The 23,393-nt window shown below is 47.2% G+C and overlaps 1 protein-coding gene across 1 annotated transcript in view; it reads left to right on the top strand.

The window, feature by feature from the left end:
* Positions 1 to 23,393, top strand: part of enah (ENAH actin regulator) — a 154,440-nt gene that overhangs the window by 119,308 nt on the left and 11,739 nt on the right. Inside the window, exons 5-7 of the mRNA XM_034526953.1 lie at positions 12,550 to 12,890; positions 17,895 to 18,041; positions 22,775 to 23,094. Of these exons, the coding sequence (XP_034382844.1) occupies positions 12,550 to 12,890; positions 17,895 to 18,041; positions 22,775 to 23,094 (808 nt within the window). The remainder of the gene's footprint in view (positions 1 to 12,549; positions 12,891 to 17,894; positions 18,042 to 22,774; positions 23,095 to 23,393) is intronic.

The raw sequence follows: 23,393 nt of genomic DNA, 5'->3' as shown, positions 1-23,393 counted from the left end.
TGTTCTGGAACTGATATCTTTCAAAGAATATAAAGAGATAATCTCACTTTTTGAAATGAAGGTCCTCACTAGAACCATATAGGGTTCTTTGAGCAGAACCCCTTTTGACAGTTCTACCTCAGAACCACTTATGAGAGGTTATACGGATAACACTTATTGTATAATGGTTCCACTCAGAACCCTCCTTTGGAGGTTCTATCAGATCTGTTTCACCTTATAAGGATAAGAATCCGCTCAGGAGGCTCTACGGAGAACGTTTTTGTACTTCAAGGGTGTCACGACTTGGCTCTAAAGCCACAACAACAGAGAGGGAGACGCAGATTTAAGAAAAAATAATCATTAATTGTCTATATATTTAATCTAGAACCTACCCAGGGGTTTGGATCATTAACTCATTAATATTCCAAGAGTTTCATCTTGAAATTACCCAGGGGGGGTTGGATCAATAACTCATTCGTATTCCAAGAGTTTTATCTAGAACCTAACCAGGGGGTTCTACCGATAACTCTTTTATATTCCAAGAGTTAGAACCTACCCAGGGGATTTGACCGAGAACTCTTTTATATTCAAAGAGTTAGAACAGGGGTGGGCCGTTCTCCCTAATCTGATCAATGATGTCGTCATTCAACCACTTGTTGTCCAGGTGGTGCCCAGCAAACAATGTAGGCTACATAGATAACTGGAAGACTTTCTGTGGAAAGTCTGATCTGATGAGGCGAGACGGCATTCATCCCACTTGGGATGGAGCGCGTCTCATTTCTGCAAACATGGCCAAGTTGATTAACGGACTTAATCCATGACCCAGAGTTCAGATCAGGAAGCAGACGCAGAGTTGTAGTCTTCCATCCTTCTCTGCACTTCCATTCGAGCAGTTACCCACCCTTAACCTTAACTCTATAGAGACTGTGTCTGTCCCACGGCCACTTAAATTAATTAAACAAAAGTAACCAGAAGCGGAGTCATACAAAATAACCTCAAAGGTTAACAACACTACTGCAACAGTGCAATTAAATGTGGACTCCTAAATATTAGATCTCTGTCATCTAAAGCTGTATTAGTAAATGATTTAATATCAGACAATCACATTGATTTATTGTGTCTTACTGAAACCTGGCTGAGTCATGAAGAATATGTCAGCCTAAATGAATCAACTCCTCCAAGTCATATTAATACTTTCCTCGAGGCACCGGCTGAGGAGGTGGAGTAGCAGCCATCTTTGACTCAAGCCTATTAATGAATCCTAAACCTAAATTAAACTACAACTCATTTGAAAACCTTGTTCTTAGTCTTTCACATCAAACCTGGAAAACATTACAGCCAATTCTATTTGTTATAATGTACCGGCCATCAGGTCCATATTCAGAATTTATATCTGAATTTTCAGAGTTTCTATCAAGTTTAGTCCTTAAAACTGATAAGGTTATTATTGTAGGAGATTTCAATATTCATGTAGATGTTGATAATGATTGCCTTAGTGCTGCATTTAGCTCATTGTTGGACTTGATTAGCTTCTGTCAGAGAGTACAGAAACCCACTCACTGCTTTGGCCACACCCTCGACCTTGTTCTTGCATTTGGCATTGACATTGAGCATTTGGAGGTTTTCCCACAGAACCCTCTTCTGTCAGACCATTACCTCATAACTTTTGAGTTTATACTACCGGAGTGCACACCGTTAGTCAAAAGTTTCTACACCAGATGTCTAACTGACAGTGCTGTAGCTAAATTTAAAGAAGCAATTCCTTCTGCATTTGATTCAATACCACGTCTCAATGTGACGGAGGACTCCTGTGCTAACTTTAGTCCGTCCCAGATTGATCATCTTGTCGATAGTGCTACAGGCTCACTGAGAATGACACTAGACTTGATAGCCCCACTGAAGAAAAAGACTAGTGAAGCAAAGGAGGTTTGCTCCCTGGTATAACCCTCAGACCCGCAAACTAAAGCAAACTTCACGAAAGCTCTAAAGCATATGGCGTTCCACCAATCTGGAAGAATCACGCCTAGTTTGGCGAGATAGTCTTAAAACATACAAAAAGGCTCTCTGTTATGCCAGAGCAGCCTATTACTCATCAGTAGTAGAGAAAAATAAGAACAACCCCAGGTTTCTCTTTAGCACTGTAGCCAGTCTGACAGAGAGTCACAGCTCTGTGGAGCCGTGTATTCCTATAGACCTCAGTAGTAATGACTTCATGAACTTCTTTAATGAAAAGATTGTAACTATTAGAGGCAAGATTGATGATCTCTTGCCCTCAGCCAGTGCCGATCTGTCCTCAAGAGGAGTGGCCTTGGAAACGGCTCTATGGCCTGGTGTATATTTGGATAACCTAGATCAATTGTCCTCAACGGTTTCTACTTCTAAACTGTCTACCTGTTTCTTAGACCCCATCCCAACGAGGCTGCTTAAAGACGTATTGCCTTTAATTGGCACCTCTCTGTTGGATATTGTTAATGTGTCTTTGCTAACAGGCCATGTACCACATTCCTTCAAAGTAGCTAATTAAACCTCTCCTGGAAAAGCCCACTCTTAATCCAGAGGTGTTGGCTAACTACAGACCAATCTCTAACCTTCCCTTCCTCTCTAACATCCTTAAGAAAGTAGTCGCAAATCAGTTGTGTGACTTTCTACATCTGAATAGTTTATTTGAGGAGTTTCAGTCAGGATTTAGAAAATACCACAGCACAGAGACAGGACTGGTGAACATTACACATGACCTCCTAATTGCATCAGATAAAGAACTCCTCTCTGTACTTGTTTTGTTAGACCTTAGTGCTGCGTTCGACACCATTGACCATGACATCCTATTACAGAGACTGGATCAGTCGATTGGCATTTCAGGTACCGCACTAAGTTGGTTTAAATCCTATTCATCAGATCGATCTCAATTTGTGTTTGTAAACGATGAAGCCTCAATGACCACCAACGTTAATCACGAAGTTCCACAAGGTTCTGTGCTTGGACCAATTTTATTTACCTTTATATATGCTTCCTTTGGGCAACATTATCAGGAAACACTCCATAAACTGTCATTGCTATGCAGATGATACTCAATTATATCTATTGGTCAAACCAGAGGAGACCAACCAACTTGCTAAATTTAAAAAATGTCTTAAAGACATAAAAACATGGATGACCTGCAACTTCCTGCTGTTAAACTCAGACAAAACTGAAGTTATTTTACTGGGCCCTGAACACCTCAGAGATCAATTATCTGGTGATGTGGTTTCTGTAGATGGCATTGCCCTGGCATCCAACACCCCTGTAAAGAATCTCGGCGTTATCTTTGACCGGGACTTGTCCTTTAACTCCCACGTTAAGCAAATCTCAAGGATTGCATTTTTTCATCTACGTAACATTTCAAAAATCAGGCACATCTTGTCTCAAAAAGATGCAGAAAAGCTGGTTCACGCGTTTGTTACTTCCAGACTAGATTACTGCAACTCCTTATTATCAGGCTGCTCTAATAAGTCTCTTAAGTCCCTCCAGTTAATCCAGAATGGTGCAGCTTGTGCACTCACAAAAACTAAGAAAAGAGATCACATTACTTCTGTACTACCTGCTCTGTACTGGCTCCCTGTAAAATCAAGAATCACATTTAAAATTCTTCTCCTCACCTACAAAGCCTTGATTGGTGATGCACCATCATATCTTAAGGAGCTTGTAGTACCATATTGCCCCACTAGATAGCTGCGCTCACTAAATGCGGGGCTACTTGTGGTTCCTAGAGTCCTAAAAAGTAGGATGGGAGCCAGAGCCTTCAGTTATCAAGCTCCTCTTTTATGGAACCAGCTTCCACTTTCAGTCCGGGAGGCAGACACAGTCACCTCATTTAAGAATAGACTTAAGACTTTCCTGTTTGATAGTGCTTATAGTTAGGGCTTAATCAGGTTTGCCCTGGTCGAGCCCCTAGATATGCTGCTATAGGCTTATAGGCTGCTGGGGGATGTTTTAGGATACACTGAGCACCTATTTCATTACATTACATTTAGCTGACGCTTTTATCCAAAGTGACTTACAATAAGTGCATTAAACCATGAGTCCAAACTTAGAACAACAATCCACTGAGAGATGTCGGTCAGACAGGCAGAGATTCGTGCTGCTACCTGTGTTTCGGATTGGGGAAACGAGAGGATCAGTTGGGTGTCGTCAGCATAGCTGTGGTAGGTGAAGCCATGCGAGCGAATGACAGAGCCGAGAGAGTTGGTGTACAGAGAGAAGAGAAGAGGACCAAGGACTGAGCCCTGAGGGACCCCAGTAGTCAGAGGAAGAGATTGATAGGCGAGCAGGTCGCTGGTGTGTTTGGATTTTCGCCATTTCCTTTCCGATGCTCGCATAGTGGCTCTCTTGGCGCGCACTGGTTCGGACAGCCACGGAGCCGGAGAGGACTTGCGGACCTCCTCTTCTCTCTCTCCTTATGGATGAATTTACATCTCTCCATTGCACCTTATTAACTCTGCTTCCTCCCCGGAGTCTTTGTGACTTCACGTCTCATAGGGTCCATTGGAACTGGCGGTGTCTGATGCCTGGTGAGCCGGCCTCCCGCGTTGGCCCTGCTGATGCGCCCGCCCCCCCCCCCCCCTCCTCTCTACCTCCTTCTGTTTCATGGATTGGAGTTCCATTCATACGTTGTCATATTCATGTAATGTGCTTATGTAACTCTGTAATGCTGTTCATTCTGTACACATGACATCTATTGCATCTGTCCATCCGGGGAGAGGTATCCTCCTCTGTTGCTCTCCTGAAGGTTTCTTCCCTTTTTTCCCTGTGAAAGGTTATTTTTGGGGAGTTTTTCCTGATCCGATGTGATGTCCTGGGACAGGGATGTCGTATGTGTACAGATTGTAAAGCCCTCTGAGGCAAATTTGTAATTTGTGATATTGGGCTATACAAAATAAACTGAATTGAATTGAATTGAATAGTTTGCCCACCCTTGAGTTGGAACCTACCCAGGGGATTCTATCGAGAACTTTTTTATATTCCAAGAATTAGAACCTACCCAGGGGGTTCTACCGAGAACTCTTTTATATTCCAAGAGTTAGAACCTACCCAGGGGATTCTACTGAGAACTCTTTTATATTCCAAGGGATTCATCTAGAACCCAACCAAGGGGTTCTAACGAGAACCCTAAACTCTTCCAAGTTTAATCTAGGACACCGAGGGTTCCTCATTAGGTTCCTTTAGCCACAGGGACAATGTGGTGCAGCTCAACCTACAACCATCACATTTCACAACTAGTTTTGGGGGGTGTGAGCAGGGAGAAGCTTTTAACACCCAAGCCTTGAACAATCCTGGAATAACTATTTATTCCAAAAGGGTTCTTTGAATGAAAAAGGAATGGAACCCTAGAGTGCTTTCACACCTCACCCGTTTGCTTCGGGTTGAAACTCTGTTTCCGTGTTCCGTTAGTCCGGGTTGTTTCATGTACAATGAAGCCCCTGGTACCCAACCCCAGAACTAAAAACACCTTTTTTAGTCTTTTGATTTCTTTTTGACCAGAAAAAAGGTTTACAGTTTTTCTCAGTTGTTTACACACAAAAAGCGAAAATTCTGCACAATTTGCACAACCACAGCTCGACCCAATTTGGCACTACTTCACACTCCCTTATCAGCTTTAGTTCCACTCTATGGCTTCACTTTAGTTTCTACACTTCCACATGCAAACACACACACACCTCTCTCCAGACAGCTTATTTAAAGCGTGCATTCGCACATTGTTTAGGAATGGCGTGTGCATGTATGACATCCATAAATTACACTGCAAGGTTTGTGTGCGTGCATGTGCATGAGCTCAAGGCAACTAATTCACAACATTATTGTCCTTTCAACACAAATTTGGCCAACAGTCAGGGGTTTGAAAAGCCCCCGAGCTAGAAGACATTCATCAATGCCAGCATGGGCATTTAACTACAACAAAGGAAACAACAGTGCAACTAGACGTCAGGATAGCTGAGGTTTCCTCTCCACTCTAATTAGGACGGATCCAGCAAGTACACCCTATGTCCGCCGGAGTGGAATGAGAAAATAATGAGACAATACACAAGAAAAATTACACTGTCTTGGTTAGTTTAGTTTTATTTGTTGGATCTTGCTACAGCGGGAGTTCTTCTGGAAACAGCCTAGATGTTAAGGAGACTGACGGGTAACAGGTTGGCCATTTTTCCTGGAGCAACTACAAAATGGACATTGTCACCGTGAGTTCACCCATTGGTTTGTGGACTGCGATTCCAAAAAGCCTCGAGGTTCTATTGGCATCTTGTTTTTTTGGAACCAGAGAGGGTAGACAAAATCAAAACGCTGAATAAGACATTTTTAGGGCGTTCAGAATGTTGCTTTCATAAAGTGAAAACAAACTGTTAAAGCGTTAAAGTTGGGAGACAAAAACACAGACAACTCTCAGAAATTACAATGCCAAGGTAGCAACCTGTCAATCACACCCTAAAGCATTCCCCCACTTTATGGTCCATTTTACTCTAAATATAATAATATAAGTAAATGTATGTTTTCCTTTGTATATGTTCCCGGTAGGTTGCATCATCACCAGCCCCCTGTGACCCTCTGTCCAAGTCCTATTTTGTGTGCGCATGTGTGTGACTCACCCATCTCCATCACCAGGACCCACAATGAATGGTAAATCACATGTTATTACGTGTGTTAAGGTCAGCTAGCTATGCTTGTGTCGTCAGCAAGCTAACGTTAATGGAAGCACAACAACAAAAAAGTTTGTTTTTTAAACGTAGTTTTAGTTTATGTAAACTTTATTTTGCTAATGACATCTAGATAACTAGATAACTTGGGCTGCACGGTGGTGTAGTGGCTAGCAGCAAGAGGGCCGCGGGTTCAATTCCCGGTCGGAGCGGTCCTTCTGTGTGGAGTTTGCATGTTCTCCCCGTGGCAGCGTGGGTTCTCTCCGGGCTCTCCGGCTTCCTCCCACAGTCCAAAGACATGCTGCAGGTTAATTGATCTCTAAATTGCCCATAGGTGTGAATGTGAGAGTGAATGGTTATATGTCCCTACATGTGCCCTCGATGGACTGGCGGCCTGTCCAGGGTGTCCCCTGCCTTCGCCCTATGTCAGCTGGGATAGGCTCCAGCGCCCCCGCGACCCTAATGAGGATTAGCGGTATTGAAAATGGATGGATGGATGGATGGATCTAGATAACTAGTTAAGGTTAGAAAACCCATTAAGTTAGTACCAGGTATTCGCTGCTTAACGTTACCGTTTCTTGACTTTCATAGTTGTAGTTATATAAAAATATGAATGGCAGTCAGAATGTGTGAAGGACAAGCAGGTAGCCCCAAATGAAATGACTGCTATCCTACGAGAGCCACAGATGGCAGACTTGTTGTTCTTTTCTTTTTTTGTCAAGAGATCAGATTAATTGAAGGCGTAATTAGAATTTAAGCACAAATATCTCAAATGTTTTTATAAAGCCCTGAAGGTTGCGTTCTTTACCTTTTTAAAAACTTTTTATGGAGGTCATGTAGTTTATTCAATCTAACAAAAACATGCTATTGTATCCTTATGATCCTATCATCTCTGGCATACACAATTTCAAACGTATCTTCCTTTTCCAAGTGGACATGTTCATAGAAGGTGAGCCTGCAGGTCTGCAGCTAGACCCTTTCTATCTATCTATCTGTCTGTCTGCTTAAGTTACTTGAATGCCAAATTTCAACCACATGGCATGTTGGTAAACTCCCTTTTGGCGCTTACCTGCCAACCTAGCTGGTCGACAAACTGCATCAGCTGTACCAGCTAACGCCTGCCAACATTTGGCTGCTGGCTGTTTCGCCCTCTGCATAGAAAAGAACAACACCAGTAAAAAGCCCCTCTGAGCTGCCTAATTAGACCGCTGTCACACCATTACATCACAAGCTGTATTTAATTCTGAAGATGTTCTGGTGCAGAGGATCCCACAGGGGAACTCATTTCTATGAGCGAGGAGACTGTAGAATCCTCAGAGACATGACCCTGCCATGCTTCCATCGGCCCGTAAATCCAGCGTGCTCCTGTTCTTTCTGTAATTACATCAATGGCCTACTGACACACTGTGAGAACTGAGATGGTGAGTGCTGTGCGCGCGTGTGTGAGGAAGCAGCCATCCATGGTACATTGGTGTAACGGTGTGCATGATGTTGAAGTTTCTTTGGCTGTCTTTCCATCCCTCCAGTGCTCTGTAGTGAGAAAGATTCAGGCGTAGCGGACATGAAGAGATCATTTATTTTTTATTTTAAGTCTTCACACCGCTCCGTCACATCTCATTGGTCAGGATAAACTTCCTGCAGCCGTGTCGCAGTGAAACCTCTTCGGGTTTGAGGTAATTAGCTTTGGTGCTACTTATATTCACTTTAATCAGTCATAGTGCAGCCAAACACTGCATTAGCTAAATGCACTGGTTAGATCCTTTCCACTGGGGGAAGGAAGGGATGCAAAGTGGAAGGCTGAAAATTCTCCCATATCGTGACAAGCCTTGGCGTTAATATATTTGGCGACAGACTTTTGCAAACCATTCATCTTTATTATTTCAGATTTCCTCCATTTACCACCTCATTGTGTTCAGAATCTGTTCTCCTTGTACAAAACGTTAGACATCTTTCACGTAATCATGGCAGCTTAGACTATTGTAAGAGATTGTACATGCAATCTTACAACCTCTTTTAAAGAAACATAAGCTTGATCCTTCTGTTGTTTCCAATTTTAGGCCAATTTCAAAACTTCCATTTTTATCAAAAGTTTTATAAAAAGTGGTCTCAACACAACTCCTAGAGTTTATGAATCATAATAACATATTTGAGAAATTTCAGTTTTAGAGCACTTCATAGAACAGAAACTGCCCTCCTCAAGGTAACTAATTACCTCCCTTTAGCAGCAGACAAGGGAGAGAGCGCAGTTTTAATTCTTTTAGACCTTAGTGCAGCTTTTGATACTGTAAATCGCGCCATTTTAATCGATCGCCTCAAAACCTGGGTTGGCATCAAGGACACTGCACTTGGCTGGTTTTATTCTTACCTTTTAGAAAGATCGTACTCTGTCACCATAGGTAATCACTCGTTTTCCACGACTCACATTACCTGTGGTGTATCGCAAGGTTCAATTTTAGGTCCACTTTTATTTTCTATGCTTCCACTCTGCCAAATACTCCAGCGACACAACATATATTTTCATTGCTATGCAGACGACACACAGATATACCTTTCGCTGAGACCTGGTGACCCAGAGAGCCTGGCTGCTGTCTTAGATTGTCTTTCTGACGTAAACTGCTGGATGGCACAACATTTTCTTCAGCTCAATAACTCCAAATCAGAAGTCATATTATTCAGTTCCCCAAACAATAACACCAGCCTCATCAAGAGTGAACGTGGTCCCCTGGCTGCTTATTTAAAACCTGTTGCCAGAAATGTGGGTGTAATGTTTGACTCTCAATTAAATTTTGAATCAAAGATCAAAAATATTGTCCAGTCCTGCTTCTTTCAATTAAGAATAAGCTCAAAAATCAAACCCATACTGTCACGCTCAGACCTGGAAAAAGTCATTCATGCACTAATTTTCTCCCGACTCGACTACTGCAACTCCCTCCTTTCCGGCATAAATCAAAAATCCATCTCCCGCCTCCAACTAGTCCATAATGCAGCAGCTAGGCTTCTGACTGGTTTTAACAGACAGCATCACATTACTCCAGCCCTGGCCTCTCTCCACTGGCTCCCTGTTCGTTTTAGAATTGATTTTAAGATTTTGCTGATCACTTTTAAAGCACGCCTGGGTCTGGCCCCAAGCTACATCGTTGATAGCCCAATATGAGCCAGCTCGCAGCGTTAGATCCTCCGGTGGGGCCCTTCCGGCCGTTCCAAAGTCAAGGCTTAAATCAAAGGGTGACCCCTCGACTTTGGAACAACCTACCTGAGGGGATAAGGCTTGCAGAATCAGTAACTTCTTTTAAATCACTTCTTAAAACCCATTTTTATAGAACTGCTTTTAAGTGATGTTGTCCTTTTATGCAGTTCTTTTGTTCCCCTATTTTAGTTTGTCTGTTCTGCTTTATTTTGTATTTGTATTTTTCTATTCCATTATTGTGTTCATTGCCTATATGGCATGGTCTGGATAACTGCCGCTTCCAGCGCTACTAGAGTAGCAGCAGCCATCCATCCATCCATCCATTATCAGCCGCTTATCCGGGGTCGGGTCACGGTGGCAGCAGGTTCAGCAGGCCGACCCAGGCTTCCCTCTCACCCGCAACACTTTCCAGCTCATTCTGGGGGATCCCGAGGCGTTCCAAAGCCAGCCGGTAGATATAATCCCTCCAGCGTGTCCTCGGTCTTCCCCGGGGCCTCCTACCAGTTGGACGTGCCTGGAAAACCTCTAATGGGAGGCGTCCAGGAGGCATCCTGACTAGATGCCGGAACCACCTCAGCTGACTCCTTTCGACACGAAGGAGCAGCGACTCGACTCCAAGCTCCCCCCTGATGTCCGAGCTCCTTACCCTATCTCTAAGGCTGAACCCGGCCACCCTACGGAGGAAGCTCATTTCGGCCGCTTGTATCCGAGATCTCGTTCTTTCGGTCACGACCCATAGTGCTTGACCATAGGTGAGGGTTGGAACGTAGACCGACCAGTAAATGGAGAGCTTTGCCTTCCGGCTCAGCTCCCTCTTCACCAAGACGGACCGGTACAGCGCCTGTTTTACTGCTGCAGCCGCACCGATCCACCTGTCGATCTCCCGCTCCACCTTACCCTCACTCGTGAACAAGACCCCGAGATACTTGAACTCCTTCGCTTGGGGTAGGCAGCAGCCAGTTTGATTCAACTACGGCACGACAGGCGGAGCATCTCAACGCTGCGTCCGGCAAATCTTTCTGCAAAGTTTCAACATTTCAACTTGCGCGAATGAGGCGAATTTTTCACGGTAAAGGTTTGATTGCCAGGTGGTTCATCCAATCACCTGCCATGTATTATTTTGAACGTGTCGGCCCCTCTTCCAAACAGTTCCAAATTGTTCTGTGAAACAAACCAGAATGTTTGCTTTGGTGACCAGGACCTGGGCGGGTTTCAGGATTATGACAACGCTTTAAACTTTTTAGCAATTAGAAGTAGCCATATTACAAAACCATCTGTCTTTGTTTCATGTGTGCAACGTAACACCCAGTCCTTGGTCTTCTGGTTTCCCTTTTTGAATGAGAAATACAGACTACCGCCGCCTGCTGGCATTGGGGAGTAATTTCCTCACTTGCTAGTTGTCCGTTTGTTGTAGGCTTTTTAGTCCATAGGCCAGCAACGTGAGGCGACGTGACAGTTGGTCTTTGTCGTTGCTTGATCTGGGATTTACACATGGACCCACCAGGACTCACTTTTTTGGTCGGTATTCAAAGTGTTGAGGTTCGTTCCCCAGCTCTATCAATAAGCAACTAAATGATTTCACACCCTGGCAGAGGAAACAGGCCCAATATACGCCAACTCTCTCTCTCTGTGACCCAATTTGCACCGGACTAATGCCAACTCTCAGCAATCTCAAAAACCACCATGCTCTCCTGGTTTTTTTCTTCTTCCCACAAGCGAAGCCACCTGCTTCCCTCTGTTTCCTCGGCAGCCGAGATCCGTGGGAGCCATTTCCAAAGTGCACCGTGGCAAACACAGCGACGTGTGTCTGACCCCGGTTTTGTGTGTGTGTGTGTGTGTGTGTGTGTGTGTGTGTGTGTGTGTGTGTGTGTGTGTGTGTCACCGAAGGGGAGAGGGAGTGTTTACATTAAGCAACATTTATGCTGATGATCAACTTTTAGCTGTGACTCAGCTGTCAGCCTAACAGGACGGGTGAAGGCAGAAAACCTGGTGTATGTGTGTGTGTGTGTCACAGAAAAAGTGCACGTTGGCATTTAGCTCAAGTTCCCACCATCACTCTCCTTGCTCGAGCAATTCATGAACGTAACACTCGCTCATTTACAGCCAATGCAACTCACGACAGTCAATCTGTTCATATATTTCATATGTTGAAATGTATGACAATATATTCATATTTATGTATTTGTCGACATGTTGTTTGTTGGTGTCTTTATTTAGACTAATTTTAATTGTATAGTTTGACACTGGGGAGGGGTGCTCTACAGTTATTTCATCAAACCTCAGAAATTGGAAATGGCTGCCTCTCTCTTTCACATTTTGTCATTTTCACATGGGACCCACACATGGGAACACACTCTCGCACACTGCTCACATGCACCCCTCCTCCCCCCTCCTGTTGCTGCTGCAGTTACACAACACACAGCAGCGCTAGTGGTCCTACTAGCGCTGCCTTCTGCTGACACCTAGTGGTCCAACCCGGGCCTGCAGCCACAGTGTGCATCAAAAAACTAAGCTCCCTGAACATGCCACACTTCAAGATTATTAACGTTAAAAAACACTAATTTGCTCCTTTTTACTTGCTCTGCTCATCTTTACTGAAAGATTGTGTCCACCCATCCCCCCAACTATTAATATCTGAATTTTGCATCAATGTTTATTCTCCTCTCCTCTTGTTTCCTCTCCTCTCCTCTCCCGTTTCCTCTCCCTCTCCTCACCCAGGCAGCTCCAGGACCTGCAGAGGCAGAAGGAGCTGGAACGGGAGCATCAGGAGCGCGAGCGTCAGGAGAGGGAGCGTCAAGAGCAAGAGCGCCTGGAGCGCGATGCACAGGAGCGTTTGGAGCGGGAGCTTCTGGAGCGGGAGGCGCAGGTGGAGCGCGAGGCACAGGCGGAGCGCGAGGCACAGGCGGAGCGCGAGGCACAGGCGGAGCGGGAGCGCCTGGAGCAGCAGGAGCGCAGCGAGCGTGAGCTGATGGAGAGGGAGAAGGCAGAGAGGGAGCAGCAGGAGCAGTTGGACAGAGAGCAGCAGGACTGGGAGAGAGGAAGACGCATCTCCAACGCCGGTGAGTGACGCCCTTGGTTTCCTGCTCATGTACACTTTGAGTTTTCAAAGGCCAATAACGAGACAGTTGGACTGCAGATGTGCGTTATTTCTTCTGATTCCTAGTATGTGATGTTTAACATTGTCTTGCTACTGAACATTAGATCTAAACAGGTTGTCTCCAGAGAAGCTTTCTTGTGTGTGTTTGACGTGGGCTCCTATGAGTTGAATTCCAGTGTGTCCCAATTCTATACTGCATCCCAACTGTATACAGTACACACTCTACTACGCATCAGTTACATGTATTAGTATGTATCAATCTTAGTATACACATGCTCCAATGTTAATCACACTTGAACCTGAGACAGCCAATTCAATTACTCCATTTGACACACGTTTCTTCCATTGGACGTGGATCTTCCGCTACCCTTTGTGCATTGCATTGTGAGAGAATAGTATGGATTATCAACACTCTCAAAAAAATCTAAGGATTTTGACAGTGTGAACTGTGACCACACCACATACCCTAAAAACCTGGTGGGATGAAGAACACAGCAGGGAGTTGGGACACAGCGAGTTGAACTTGTACTTGCATGTTGGCTTGCCTTCTTAATAATCCTTGATTTTAGTTCAGTTCATCTTTATGTTCCCTTGGAGGGGAGCTTCAAGTCGGGGACATTAGCATCCGCTCAGAGTGTCATGCCCTTCTCTTGGTCTAGTAAACCACCACTTGTCGCTGCTTGAAGCTGCAATTGTTTCGGCTCACATAGCAAAGAGAGCTCTTCTCTCACCGTGCAAAAAAAAGCCCCCCAAAAAAGCCACCACGCATTTGGAGGAGTATACAGCAGCTCCTCCGTCTCCTTTGCGTTTCCTAGTGCTTGCATTGTTAGCTCCCTCTGTTAGCGCTAAGCTACAGTGCCCACAGGCCGGATAGGTGCTGTGAACAGATTGCTGAGGCACTGGGCCACAAGGGGGCGGTGAACATGAACAAACACCGCCGGCAAGCACACATGTCCAAAAAAGCCTAATGAAGATGGTAATTAGTGGTGGTATAGGAAAAGGGAAACTATGATTGCAAATCCGTCCAAAACAATCTTTAGTTCAGGAACAATTGCCAATTGCCCCCCCCCCCCCCCCCCCACCCTTCGTGGACTCGACAAAAAGCTGTGTAAAACATCTTCAGTCCAATATAATTTGCGCTTGCCACAGAGAGGAGGCGGAACCACAGGCGGAACCACAGGTGGAACACAGACGGCGGCTATAAAGTAGAGATGTCACGGATCGGTTGTTTTTTGGGGTTCGTGTGATAGAAAGGGGATACGAGCTCTCTGGTTTCAAGGACTGGGTCAGTAGGGGAGGCGGCGCTGTGCGGCACGCTTCAGTGCAGCGCTCAGCCCGTCAGCACACGCATGCATACACAGGCAGACGCAGTTCAGCGGTGTTACTCACAGGCTAAAAATACACCATCAGGGAGAAGGCTGCTGAGACCCCCCAGGTGTGTGTGTTTGTGAAAAAATGTCATACACTTAACACACATAGGCATCTGCTCTCACACACATAATGTTTTATTGGTGTGCACTGTCCCTACCAAATGAACCAATAAGTAAAATATAAACACACACACGCGCTGTTTGATCATATGAGTCTGTTGGGTTTGATGTGAGCCTGCGATTCAACGTTTAACGCTTCATAGCACTGCTTCTCTCTTCCAGATAACTGTGTGTGTGTGAGTGTGTCTTTTAAACGAATGATACTGTAACACTGATGTCAGTGAGTCAAGTGCTTGCTGCTAATGTCGGGTAGAAGTGTCTCAGTAGCTGTGAATGCTGCGCTCTGTGAATGCTGCGCTCTGTGGCTGCGTCCCCTTAATGGGTCAGGTGTCGTGGATTCCCTTCACTGACCTCACAGCAGTCGTGTTGTCAAGATCAATCTTTGTTTTTGTAATGTTTGACAATTCTTCCATATTTTGCACTTCAGTTGGCTGAAAATGGCTAATTAGCATTGTAAGCGTATGGCTTTACCCACACACACTCTCCCACCAGCACAGTAGTGTGTATCTAACGCTTCACCATGTGCAGATTGTTTAAGTATACATTCTATCCTACAGTAGGTTTAAAAAACACCGACAGCACTTCTGAAAATAAATAATTTCGTTCGAGCTTATGACAATCCATTGACAGCCACAGATATATATTTGTTTCAGTGTTAGATTTATTAATATAAAGAAATTGTCAATTGATACCACCATTTTTTAATGTTTATTAAAACAAATTATATATTTATACTTTAAAAAAAACATTTTTAATGTGGATCTGCTTTTTTTTTTTATGTTTAAAGTGTTTTTGATGTCGAGGAGTCTGGCTGAGGTACAGCTCTGTGTAATCCTGTGTTTTTCTGATCGTGAGTTGTGGAACAGCCCGGGGGCCTCTGAGTTTCATGACCCACCCAGAGCTATAGAGAGATGGGGGAGAGAGAGAGAGAAAGAAAGAAAGAAGAGGGAAATGGGGGGAGGTAGTAGTGATGAAAAAGTATGGAAAAGGTCATCGTAAGAACTAAAGCATGAAGAGGCAATTCTAGGTTGATGAAAGAGAGATGACATTTTGTGCGTGGAGTGGAAGTTGGAATGAGCATTGACTCCTGTTAGAGAGGATAAATGGTAAATGCAGCGTGAGCTGTCAGAATGCTCCACTGGGAGAAACAGAAGTCACACGGAGGAAGAGGAGGAGGAGGAGGAGGAGGCTGAACAATAATGGTTCACAATCCCAGTTGTTGTGGGTGTGTGCACTGGGAGGATCTTGAAGAACTCTTTCCTCCAAAAAGGGTTATAAGGATGATAATAGTTCTTATTGTACCCCTCAGTCATGCAAAGAACCCTAGAAAAACCCTGGTTCTAAACCAAATGGTTTTGGGTAAAACCTCAGCTGATTCCTCACGGGTTCTGCAGAAGATAAAAAGAATACCAGGTCAGCGTCATGGTTTGGTTCTAATCAAATTCAGTAATTTGCATAGTGTGGTATTGGGAATAAGGACTGCAGAAAAGTGTAAGTACAGGGAAGTGGAGCAGAAGACGAGCGGAGGATTAACAACCCAACACCCTCCACGCACAAACAAAAAATGGCAGCCCCGCACAACAGCGCCCAGGCTATGCTAAGCGCTTGTCACAATCAAGGTAATTAGTTCATGAGTTAGAGGCCTGGCCTCAGCTAGAAGAGACACAAAAGACAAAATCACCACACCACATCACCTCCCTCCCACTCCTCATAAACCCCTTAAAAAGAAAGGTATTAACTACCATTGAGACCTGTGAAGTAGAGAGATGGGTGCAGCGTGATTATAAAAAGGAATAGCCACATCATGAACACCTTTTAGACAGGAAGGGTTCAAACTAACAGAGGGACTGTAGACGAAACCGAACAAAGCTTCAATTATTCATCCCTCTGGGAGATGACTCGTGAGAACCCGACCCTGGTAACCCAACAACACTGTCTTAGTCCAAGCTCAGTGCGGTAGCAGGCCAGTGTTTGCTCATTAGCGCTGAACGCCAAGAGCAGCGGAGGGTGATGGGAATGTCATGAGTCTTTGCTCATGAACCAAAGTGTTGGACAAACCTAAGGTTTGACCTGATGGTGTCACCAGAAGACAAGCCACAAGTTGGTTTATAAGTTTACAGAGACCACGGACAGAGACACAGAAACCAGAACCCAAGATACAGAGACGCAGAGATAAAGACACAGAGACACAAGTCAGATATTTACATTACTGATGTTTATTTCATTGCGGAATTTGTCTTTGGCTCCAGAGTTGTTCTCCATTTGAACTGGAACACTTACTTTGTTGCAATGCACGTTCAAAGAACTGGTGCATGCTGGGCCTTTTCTGTACTGAGTCTCTATATGACTTTGCTTGATGACATCTACTGTGTTACTCTTCTATGTGTGTGTGTGTGTGTGCGTGCGTTCGTGCGTGCGTGTGTGTGTGTGTGTGTGTGTGCGCTACATGGTTACATGGTGACCTCCTGCTCCTCAGTCTGTTTGTCCCCTCCTCTTCTCTCACAAAGGACAAATGAAGGACTTTGTGTCTCTGGCTGTGTCAATGGTGCTAACACCTGTCCACTAACGCAGTAGCGTCACCTCAGCCCGAGAATGTACACACAACCTAGAATAAAACTTTGGTGTAGCTCTGTGCTGTTTTTTTCCTGCTTCATCTGCCCCCTTCTCTTTTTTTCCTCCCCTCCCTCCTTCCTTCCTTCTCTCTCTCTCCGGACCTGCTGTTTTTCCCTCCTGTGTGCATGTCGACTGCTATTCCTTCCTATTCCGCCACTCCTTCCCCTTCTGGCCTGTCTTTGTCCTTGACCACTGTTGTGTCTGTCTGCGTGGCTCACCTATAGCCTTCGAAAGCACCCTGTTCACTCAGGAGTACAGAGGGACGTCCTCGGCAGCCGCGTCCCTGTCCGCTCCCGCCTACCCAGCACCCGGGACGTTGTCGCGCTCCTCCACCGCTCCCCCGACCCCGCCTCTGAGGCACTCGGCCTCCCGCTTTGCCACCTCGCTCAGCTCCGCCTTCCACCCGGTCCTGCCTCATTACGCCACCATCCCAAGGCGGCAGCAGGCTTTTCCGCAAGCCCAACCCACTACCCCCGCTCCGGCCCCTGCCCCGCCTCCCCCGGCCAAGTCTGTGGTGTGGTCGGCGTGCAACTTCACACCCCTGCCACCCTCGCCGCCCGTCATGATAAGCAGCCCCCCGGGGAAGGCCACAGGTCCGCGGCCGCTCGTGCCTATCGCGGCGCCCTCACCTCTTACCCAGAAGCCGCCCTCGCCGGCCCCCAACGGCCCACCCATGTTCCCCGCGCCGTCGCCTGTGACCATCCTGCACGGACACACCCCTTTCGGCGTTGCCTGCCCTACCCCGCCTCCCCCGCCCACCCCACCCCCTCTCCCCTCCCCTGTGGCCCCTCCTCCGTCTTCCTCCTTCGTCTTGTCTCCCCCCTCCTCATCCCAGGCTCCTGGTGTGCCCTCTCCCTCCACAGCAACCCCTGCCGCCATTGCAGCCGCCACCTCTGCCGAGCACCTCTTCCTGCCCGTGGGCCTGGGCCTGTCGGGGCCGGGGGAGCTGGACACAGGCCCAGAGGCCCATCTGCCTCAGAGGGGCTCCTCCTGTACACCCCAGCCCCAGGGTAAGGCCTCCAGTCCTCTCTCTCTCTGACTCTCTCCGCCTTGTCTCTCCCATGCTGCCTTGCTCATGCACCTCGCTTTTGAACGAGACACCAGTGGATCACTCTCCGTGTTTCCTTTTAAATGTCAAAGCAAATTTTAATATTGAAACGTCACAATTAAAAACGAATTAAGACGCCACACACCGGCCTCCACTATACTGAGGGGAACTATTTGAGTGCCTTAATAAAATCCCAAAGTATTAATTTTGGTATAAAGAAACAAATATTGAATTTCCTAAAAATAGTTTGATTTGGTTAGCAACATACTCAAATGTAGATCTTCTGTTTCTAAAGCATTTATTTTTTAAAACCCTCAGACGTGTTTATGCTGCTTTTATCAGGGAACCGTGACAGAAAATAAATATAGGCGGTAAAGACGCTGACAGCTGATCCGTCACGTGACTTAGATGTTCGTCATGTCAGAATGTATTAAGCAAGGGCTTAATTGGGCATTGTCCCATTCAGAACATCTACTCTTTTTTGATAACTGCAAAAAAAACAGTGAAGCGACTGAGCACAATTTTCTTATATTTCTTCCTGGTTCTATACAGCTTTTGTAACAGTCACCCTGTGGACCCACCACCCGCAGGGAGAATTATCGGGGTTGGGTGCTATGTAGACCGGGCGGCGGGCCAGGCGGGAGACCTGGGCGGGCCGATCGCCGGCGGCATAGACTAGCTCTAGGGACGTGGAACGTCACCTCACTAGCGGGGAAAGAGCCAGAGCTGGTGCAGGAGGTGGAGCGGTACCAGCTAGATGGGCTCACCTCCACGCACAGCATGGGCTCTGGAACCAAGCTCCTAGAGAAGGGGTCCTGGAAAGGGCGCCGCCCGCTGACTCCATAGTTCTCCTGGGAGACTTCAACGCTCACGTGGGCAATGACAGAGAAACCTGGCGGGGCGTGATTGGGAGGAACGGCTTGCCCGATCTGAACCCGAATGGTGTTTTGTTGTTGGACTTCTGTGCTAGCCACAGTTTGTCCATAACGAACACCATGTTCGAACATAAGGTGGCTCATAAGTGTACCTGGTACCAGAACACCTTAGGCCGGAGATTAATGATCGACTTTGTAATCGTATCATCTGATCTGCGGCCGTATGTCTTGGACACTCGGGTGAAGAGAGGAGCAGAGCTGTCAACTGATTACCACCTGGTGGTGAGTTGGATCAGATGGTGGGGGAGTCGGCTAGAAAGACCTGGCAAGCCCAAACGTGTAGTGAGGGTGAACTGGGAACGTCTGGCAGAGGATCCTATCCGGGAGGTCTTCAACTCCCACCTCCGGAAGAACTTCTCACAAATCCCGAGGGAGACTGGGGACATGGAATCCGAGTGGACCTTGTTCAAAGCCTCTATTGTGGACGCGGCTGCTTGGGGCTGTGGCCGGAAGGTCATCGGTGCCTGTCGTGGCGGCAACCCGAGAACCCGGTGGTGGACACCGGGGGTGAGGGAAGCCGTCAAACTGAAGAAGGAGGCCTTTCGGGCCTGGCTGGCCCAGGGGTCTCCTGAAGCAGCTGACGGGTACCGGCGGGCCAGAAGGGCTGCAGCTGCGATGGTCGCGGAGGCTAAAACTCGGGCATGGGAGGAGTTCGGCGAGGCCATGGAGAAGTTCTGGCAAACCATCCGACGGCTCAGGAAGGGAAAGCAGGGTCTACCCCAGGCTGTTCTCAGCAGGGGGGGGGAACTGCTGACCCGGACTGGGGACATCGTCGGGCGATGGAAAGAGCACTTTGAGGAACTCCTAAACCCGGCCAACATGTCCCCCGGAGAGGGGGCAGTGCCAGAAGACTTTGGGGTGGTTTCACCCATATCCCTGGCAGAGGTCGCTAAGGTAGTCAAAAAGCTCCTTGGTGGCAAGGCGCCAGGGGTGGATGAGATCCGCCCTGAGATGCTGAAAGCGCTGGACATTGTTGGGCTGTCTTGGCTGACACGCCTTTTCAGTGTCGCATGGGGGTCGGGAACAGTGCCCATGGACTGGCAGACCGGGGTGGTGGTTCCCATCTTCAAGAAGGGGGACCGGAGAGTGTGCTCGAACTATCGTGGTATCACACTGCTCAGCCTCCCGGGAAAAGCTTATGCCAGGGTGCTGGAAAGGAGGCTCCGACCGCTTGTTGAACCTCGGATTCAAGGCGAACAGTGCGGATTCCGTGCCGGTCGTGGAACAGTGGACCAGCTCTTTAACCTCGCAAGATTACTGGAGGGGTCCTGGGAGTTTGCCCAACCAGTTTACACGTACTTTGTAGACCTGGTGAAGGCTTTCGACCGTGTCCCTCTGGGGTTTTTGTGGGGGGTGCTGCGGGAGTATGGGGTGCCGGACCCGTTGGCACGGGCCATCCGGTCTCTGTACGCATGCAGTAGGAGCTGTGTTCATCTCCTCGGTAGTAAGTCATACACGTTCCCGGTGGGTGTTGGCCTCCGCCAGGGCTGCCCTTTATCACCGGTCCTGTTTGTGACCTTCATGGACAGGATATCTAGGCGCAGCCAGGGGATGGAGAGGATCTGGTTCGGGAGTCTCGTGATCGCCTCACTGCTGTTCGCCGATGATGTGGTCCTGTTTGCCTCCTCGGACCTTGACCTCCAGCATTCACTGGGGCGTTTTGCAGCCGAGTGCGAAGCGGCAGGGATGAGAGTTAGCACCTCCAAATCTGAGGCCATGGTGCTCTGCCGGAAACCGGCGGATTGCTCCCTCCAGGTGGGGGCAAACTGCCTACCCCAAGCGAAGGAGTTCAAGTATCTCGGGGTCTTGTTCATGAGTGAGGGTAAGGTGGAGCGGGAGATCGATAGGCGGATCGGTGCGGCTGCAGCAGTAAAACAGGCGCTTTACCGGTCCGTCTAGGTGAAGACGGAGCTGAGCCGGAAGGCAAAGCTCTCCATTTACTGGTCTACGTTCCAACCCTCACCTATGGTCACGAACTCTGGGTCGTGACCGAAAGAACGAGATCTCGGATACAAGCGGCCGAAATGAGCTTCCTCCGTAGGGTGGCCGGGCTCAGCCTTAGAGATAGGGTAAGGAGCTCGGACATCAGGGGGGAGCTTGGAGTCAAGTCGCTGCTCCTTCGTGTCGAAAGGAGTCAGCTGAGGTGGTTCGGGCATCCAGTCAGGATGCCTCCCGGACACCTCCCATTAGAGGTTTTCCGGGCACGTCCAACTGGTAGGAGGCCCCGGTGAAGACCGAGGACACGCTGGAGGGATTATATCTCCCGGCTGGCCTTGGAACGCAGCGGGATCCCCCAGAATGAGCTGGAAAGTATTGTGGGTGAGAGGGAAGCCTGGGTCGGCTTGCTGAACCTGCTGCCACCGCGACCCGACCCCGGATAAGCGGGTGATAATGGATGGATGGATGGATGTATCCTAAAACATCCCCCAGCAGCCTATAAGCCTATAGCAGCATATCTAGGGGCTCGACCAGGGCAAACCTGATTCAGCCCTAACTATAAGCACTATCAAACAGGAAAGTCTTAAGTCTATTCTTAAATGAAGTGACTGTGTCTGTCTCCCGGACTGAAAGTGGAAGCTGGTTCCATAAAAGAGGAACTTGATAACTGAAGGCTCTGGCTCCCATCCTACTTTTTAGGACTCTAGAAGACCCGCATTTAGTGTGCGCAGCTCTCTAGTGGGGCAATATGGTACTACAAGCTCCTTAAGAAGTAGTAAAATAATTAATAAATGTGATTCTTGATTTTACAGGGATCCAGTGCAGAGCAGCTAATACAGGAGTAATTTGATCTCTTTTCTTAGTACACTAGCTGCAGCATTCTGCATTAACTGGAAGGATTTAAGAGACTTATTAGAGCAGCCTGATAATAAGGAGTAATCTAGTCTGGAAGTAACAAACGCATGAACCAGCTTTTCTACATCTTTTTGAGACAAGATGTGCCTGATTTTTGAAATGTTACGTAGATGAAAAAATGCAGTCCTTAAGATTTGCTTAACGTGGGAGTTAAAGGACAAGTCCCGGTTAAAGATAACACAGAGATTCTTTACAGTGGTGTTGGATGCCAGGGCAATGCCATCTCGAGAAACCACATCACCAGATAATTGATCTCTGAGGTGTTCAGGGCCGGGTAAAATAACTTTTTTCAGTTTTGTCTGAGTTTAACATCAGGAAGTTGCAGGTCATCTATGTTTTTATGTCTTTAAGACATTCTTGTATTTTAGCGAGCTGGTTGGTCTCCTCTGGTTTGATCGATAGATATAATTGAGTATCATCTGCATAGCAATGAAAGTTTATGGAGTGTTTCCTGATAATGTTGCCCACAGGAAGCATATACAGTATAAGGTAAATAAAATTGGTCCAAGCACAGAACCTTGTGGAACTCCGTAATTAACGTTCCACAAGGCTTCATCGTTTACAAATACAAATTGAGATTGATCCTGCCAGCCAGTTAGCAAGTAGCAAGTTTAGCAAGTGCTGCAGTATTAGTAACGAGCTGGCACACCCTGTGTCAGAGTTAAAGATCAATCGTGAACCGGTCTCTCCATGTAACCCACAGACCTTGAAGGCGTGAGCAGTTTCACCAAAGTGATCTAGAAAATGTGTATTCATGATTTTTGGGGATGACTGTCCCTTTAAGATAACTGTCCCTTTATTTTGTTACAGTTCAAAACATGTTATGCTTTTCCAAAAAGAGTGACAGTTCGAATTAAATTTTTCCATTTCTGTGTGTGCCAATCGCCACCTTCCCATTCCCCAACAGAAGTGGCGCAGACCCCGGGGTCACCCGCTGTCGCCCCTCCCCCTCCTCTGCCCTTGCCACCTGGCTCCACTGTGACCTCCCCGGCCACCACCCCGACGACCGGCCACCCACCCCCGCCCCCGCCTCCCCCGCTCCCCCCAACGCTGACTCCAGGTGGGACCCCCCCTCCTCCTCCACCAGGTCTGCCTCCTCCTTCGGGAGCCCCGCTCCCTCCCCCGGCACCCCCGCTTCCCGCCGGACTGTTCTCCCCCGCAGAGGACCATCCTTTCTCGGGCCTGGCCGCTGCCCTGGCCGGGGCCAAGCTGCGCAAAGTGCAAAGGGTGAGACCGCCTCATTGGTTGTTTGATCGGTGACAACCCAAACATTCACACTCTACATGTCTGTCCCATACACGTCATTATACATTTATTAAGGTGATTAGCTGCACGTGCACACACACAATTACATTTTCCTATTCAGCTATATGTTCTTTATTATCAGAAAAACACACACACACACACACACTCACTATCTGCATACATAATCACACTGAGTCACTGTCATTGAAACATTCATGCACACACACCATGTTCACACATGATCACACACACACCAGTCCACCATCTGTCACTTCTCATCT

The sequence above is a fragment of the Cyclopterus lumpus genome, chromosome 24 (genome assembly GCF_009769545.1).
Source record: "Cyclopterus lumpus isolate fCycLum1 chromosome 24, fCycLum1.pri, whole genome shotgun sequence".
Taxonomy (NCBI): Eukaryota; Metazoa; Chordata; class Actinopteri; order Perciformes; family Cyclopteridae; genus Cyclopterus; species Cyclopterus lumpus.
Note: the sequence above shows the minus strand (reverse complement) of the source record. Positions and strands in the feature narration are given on the sequence as shown.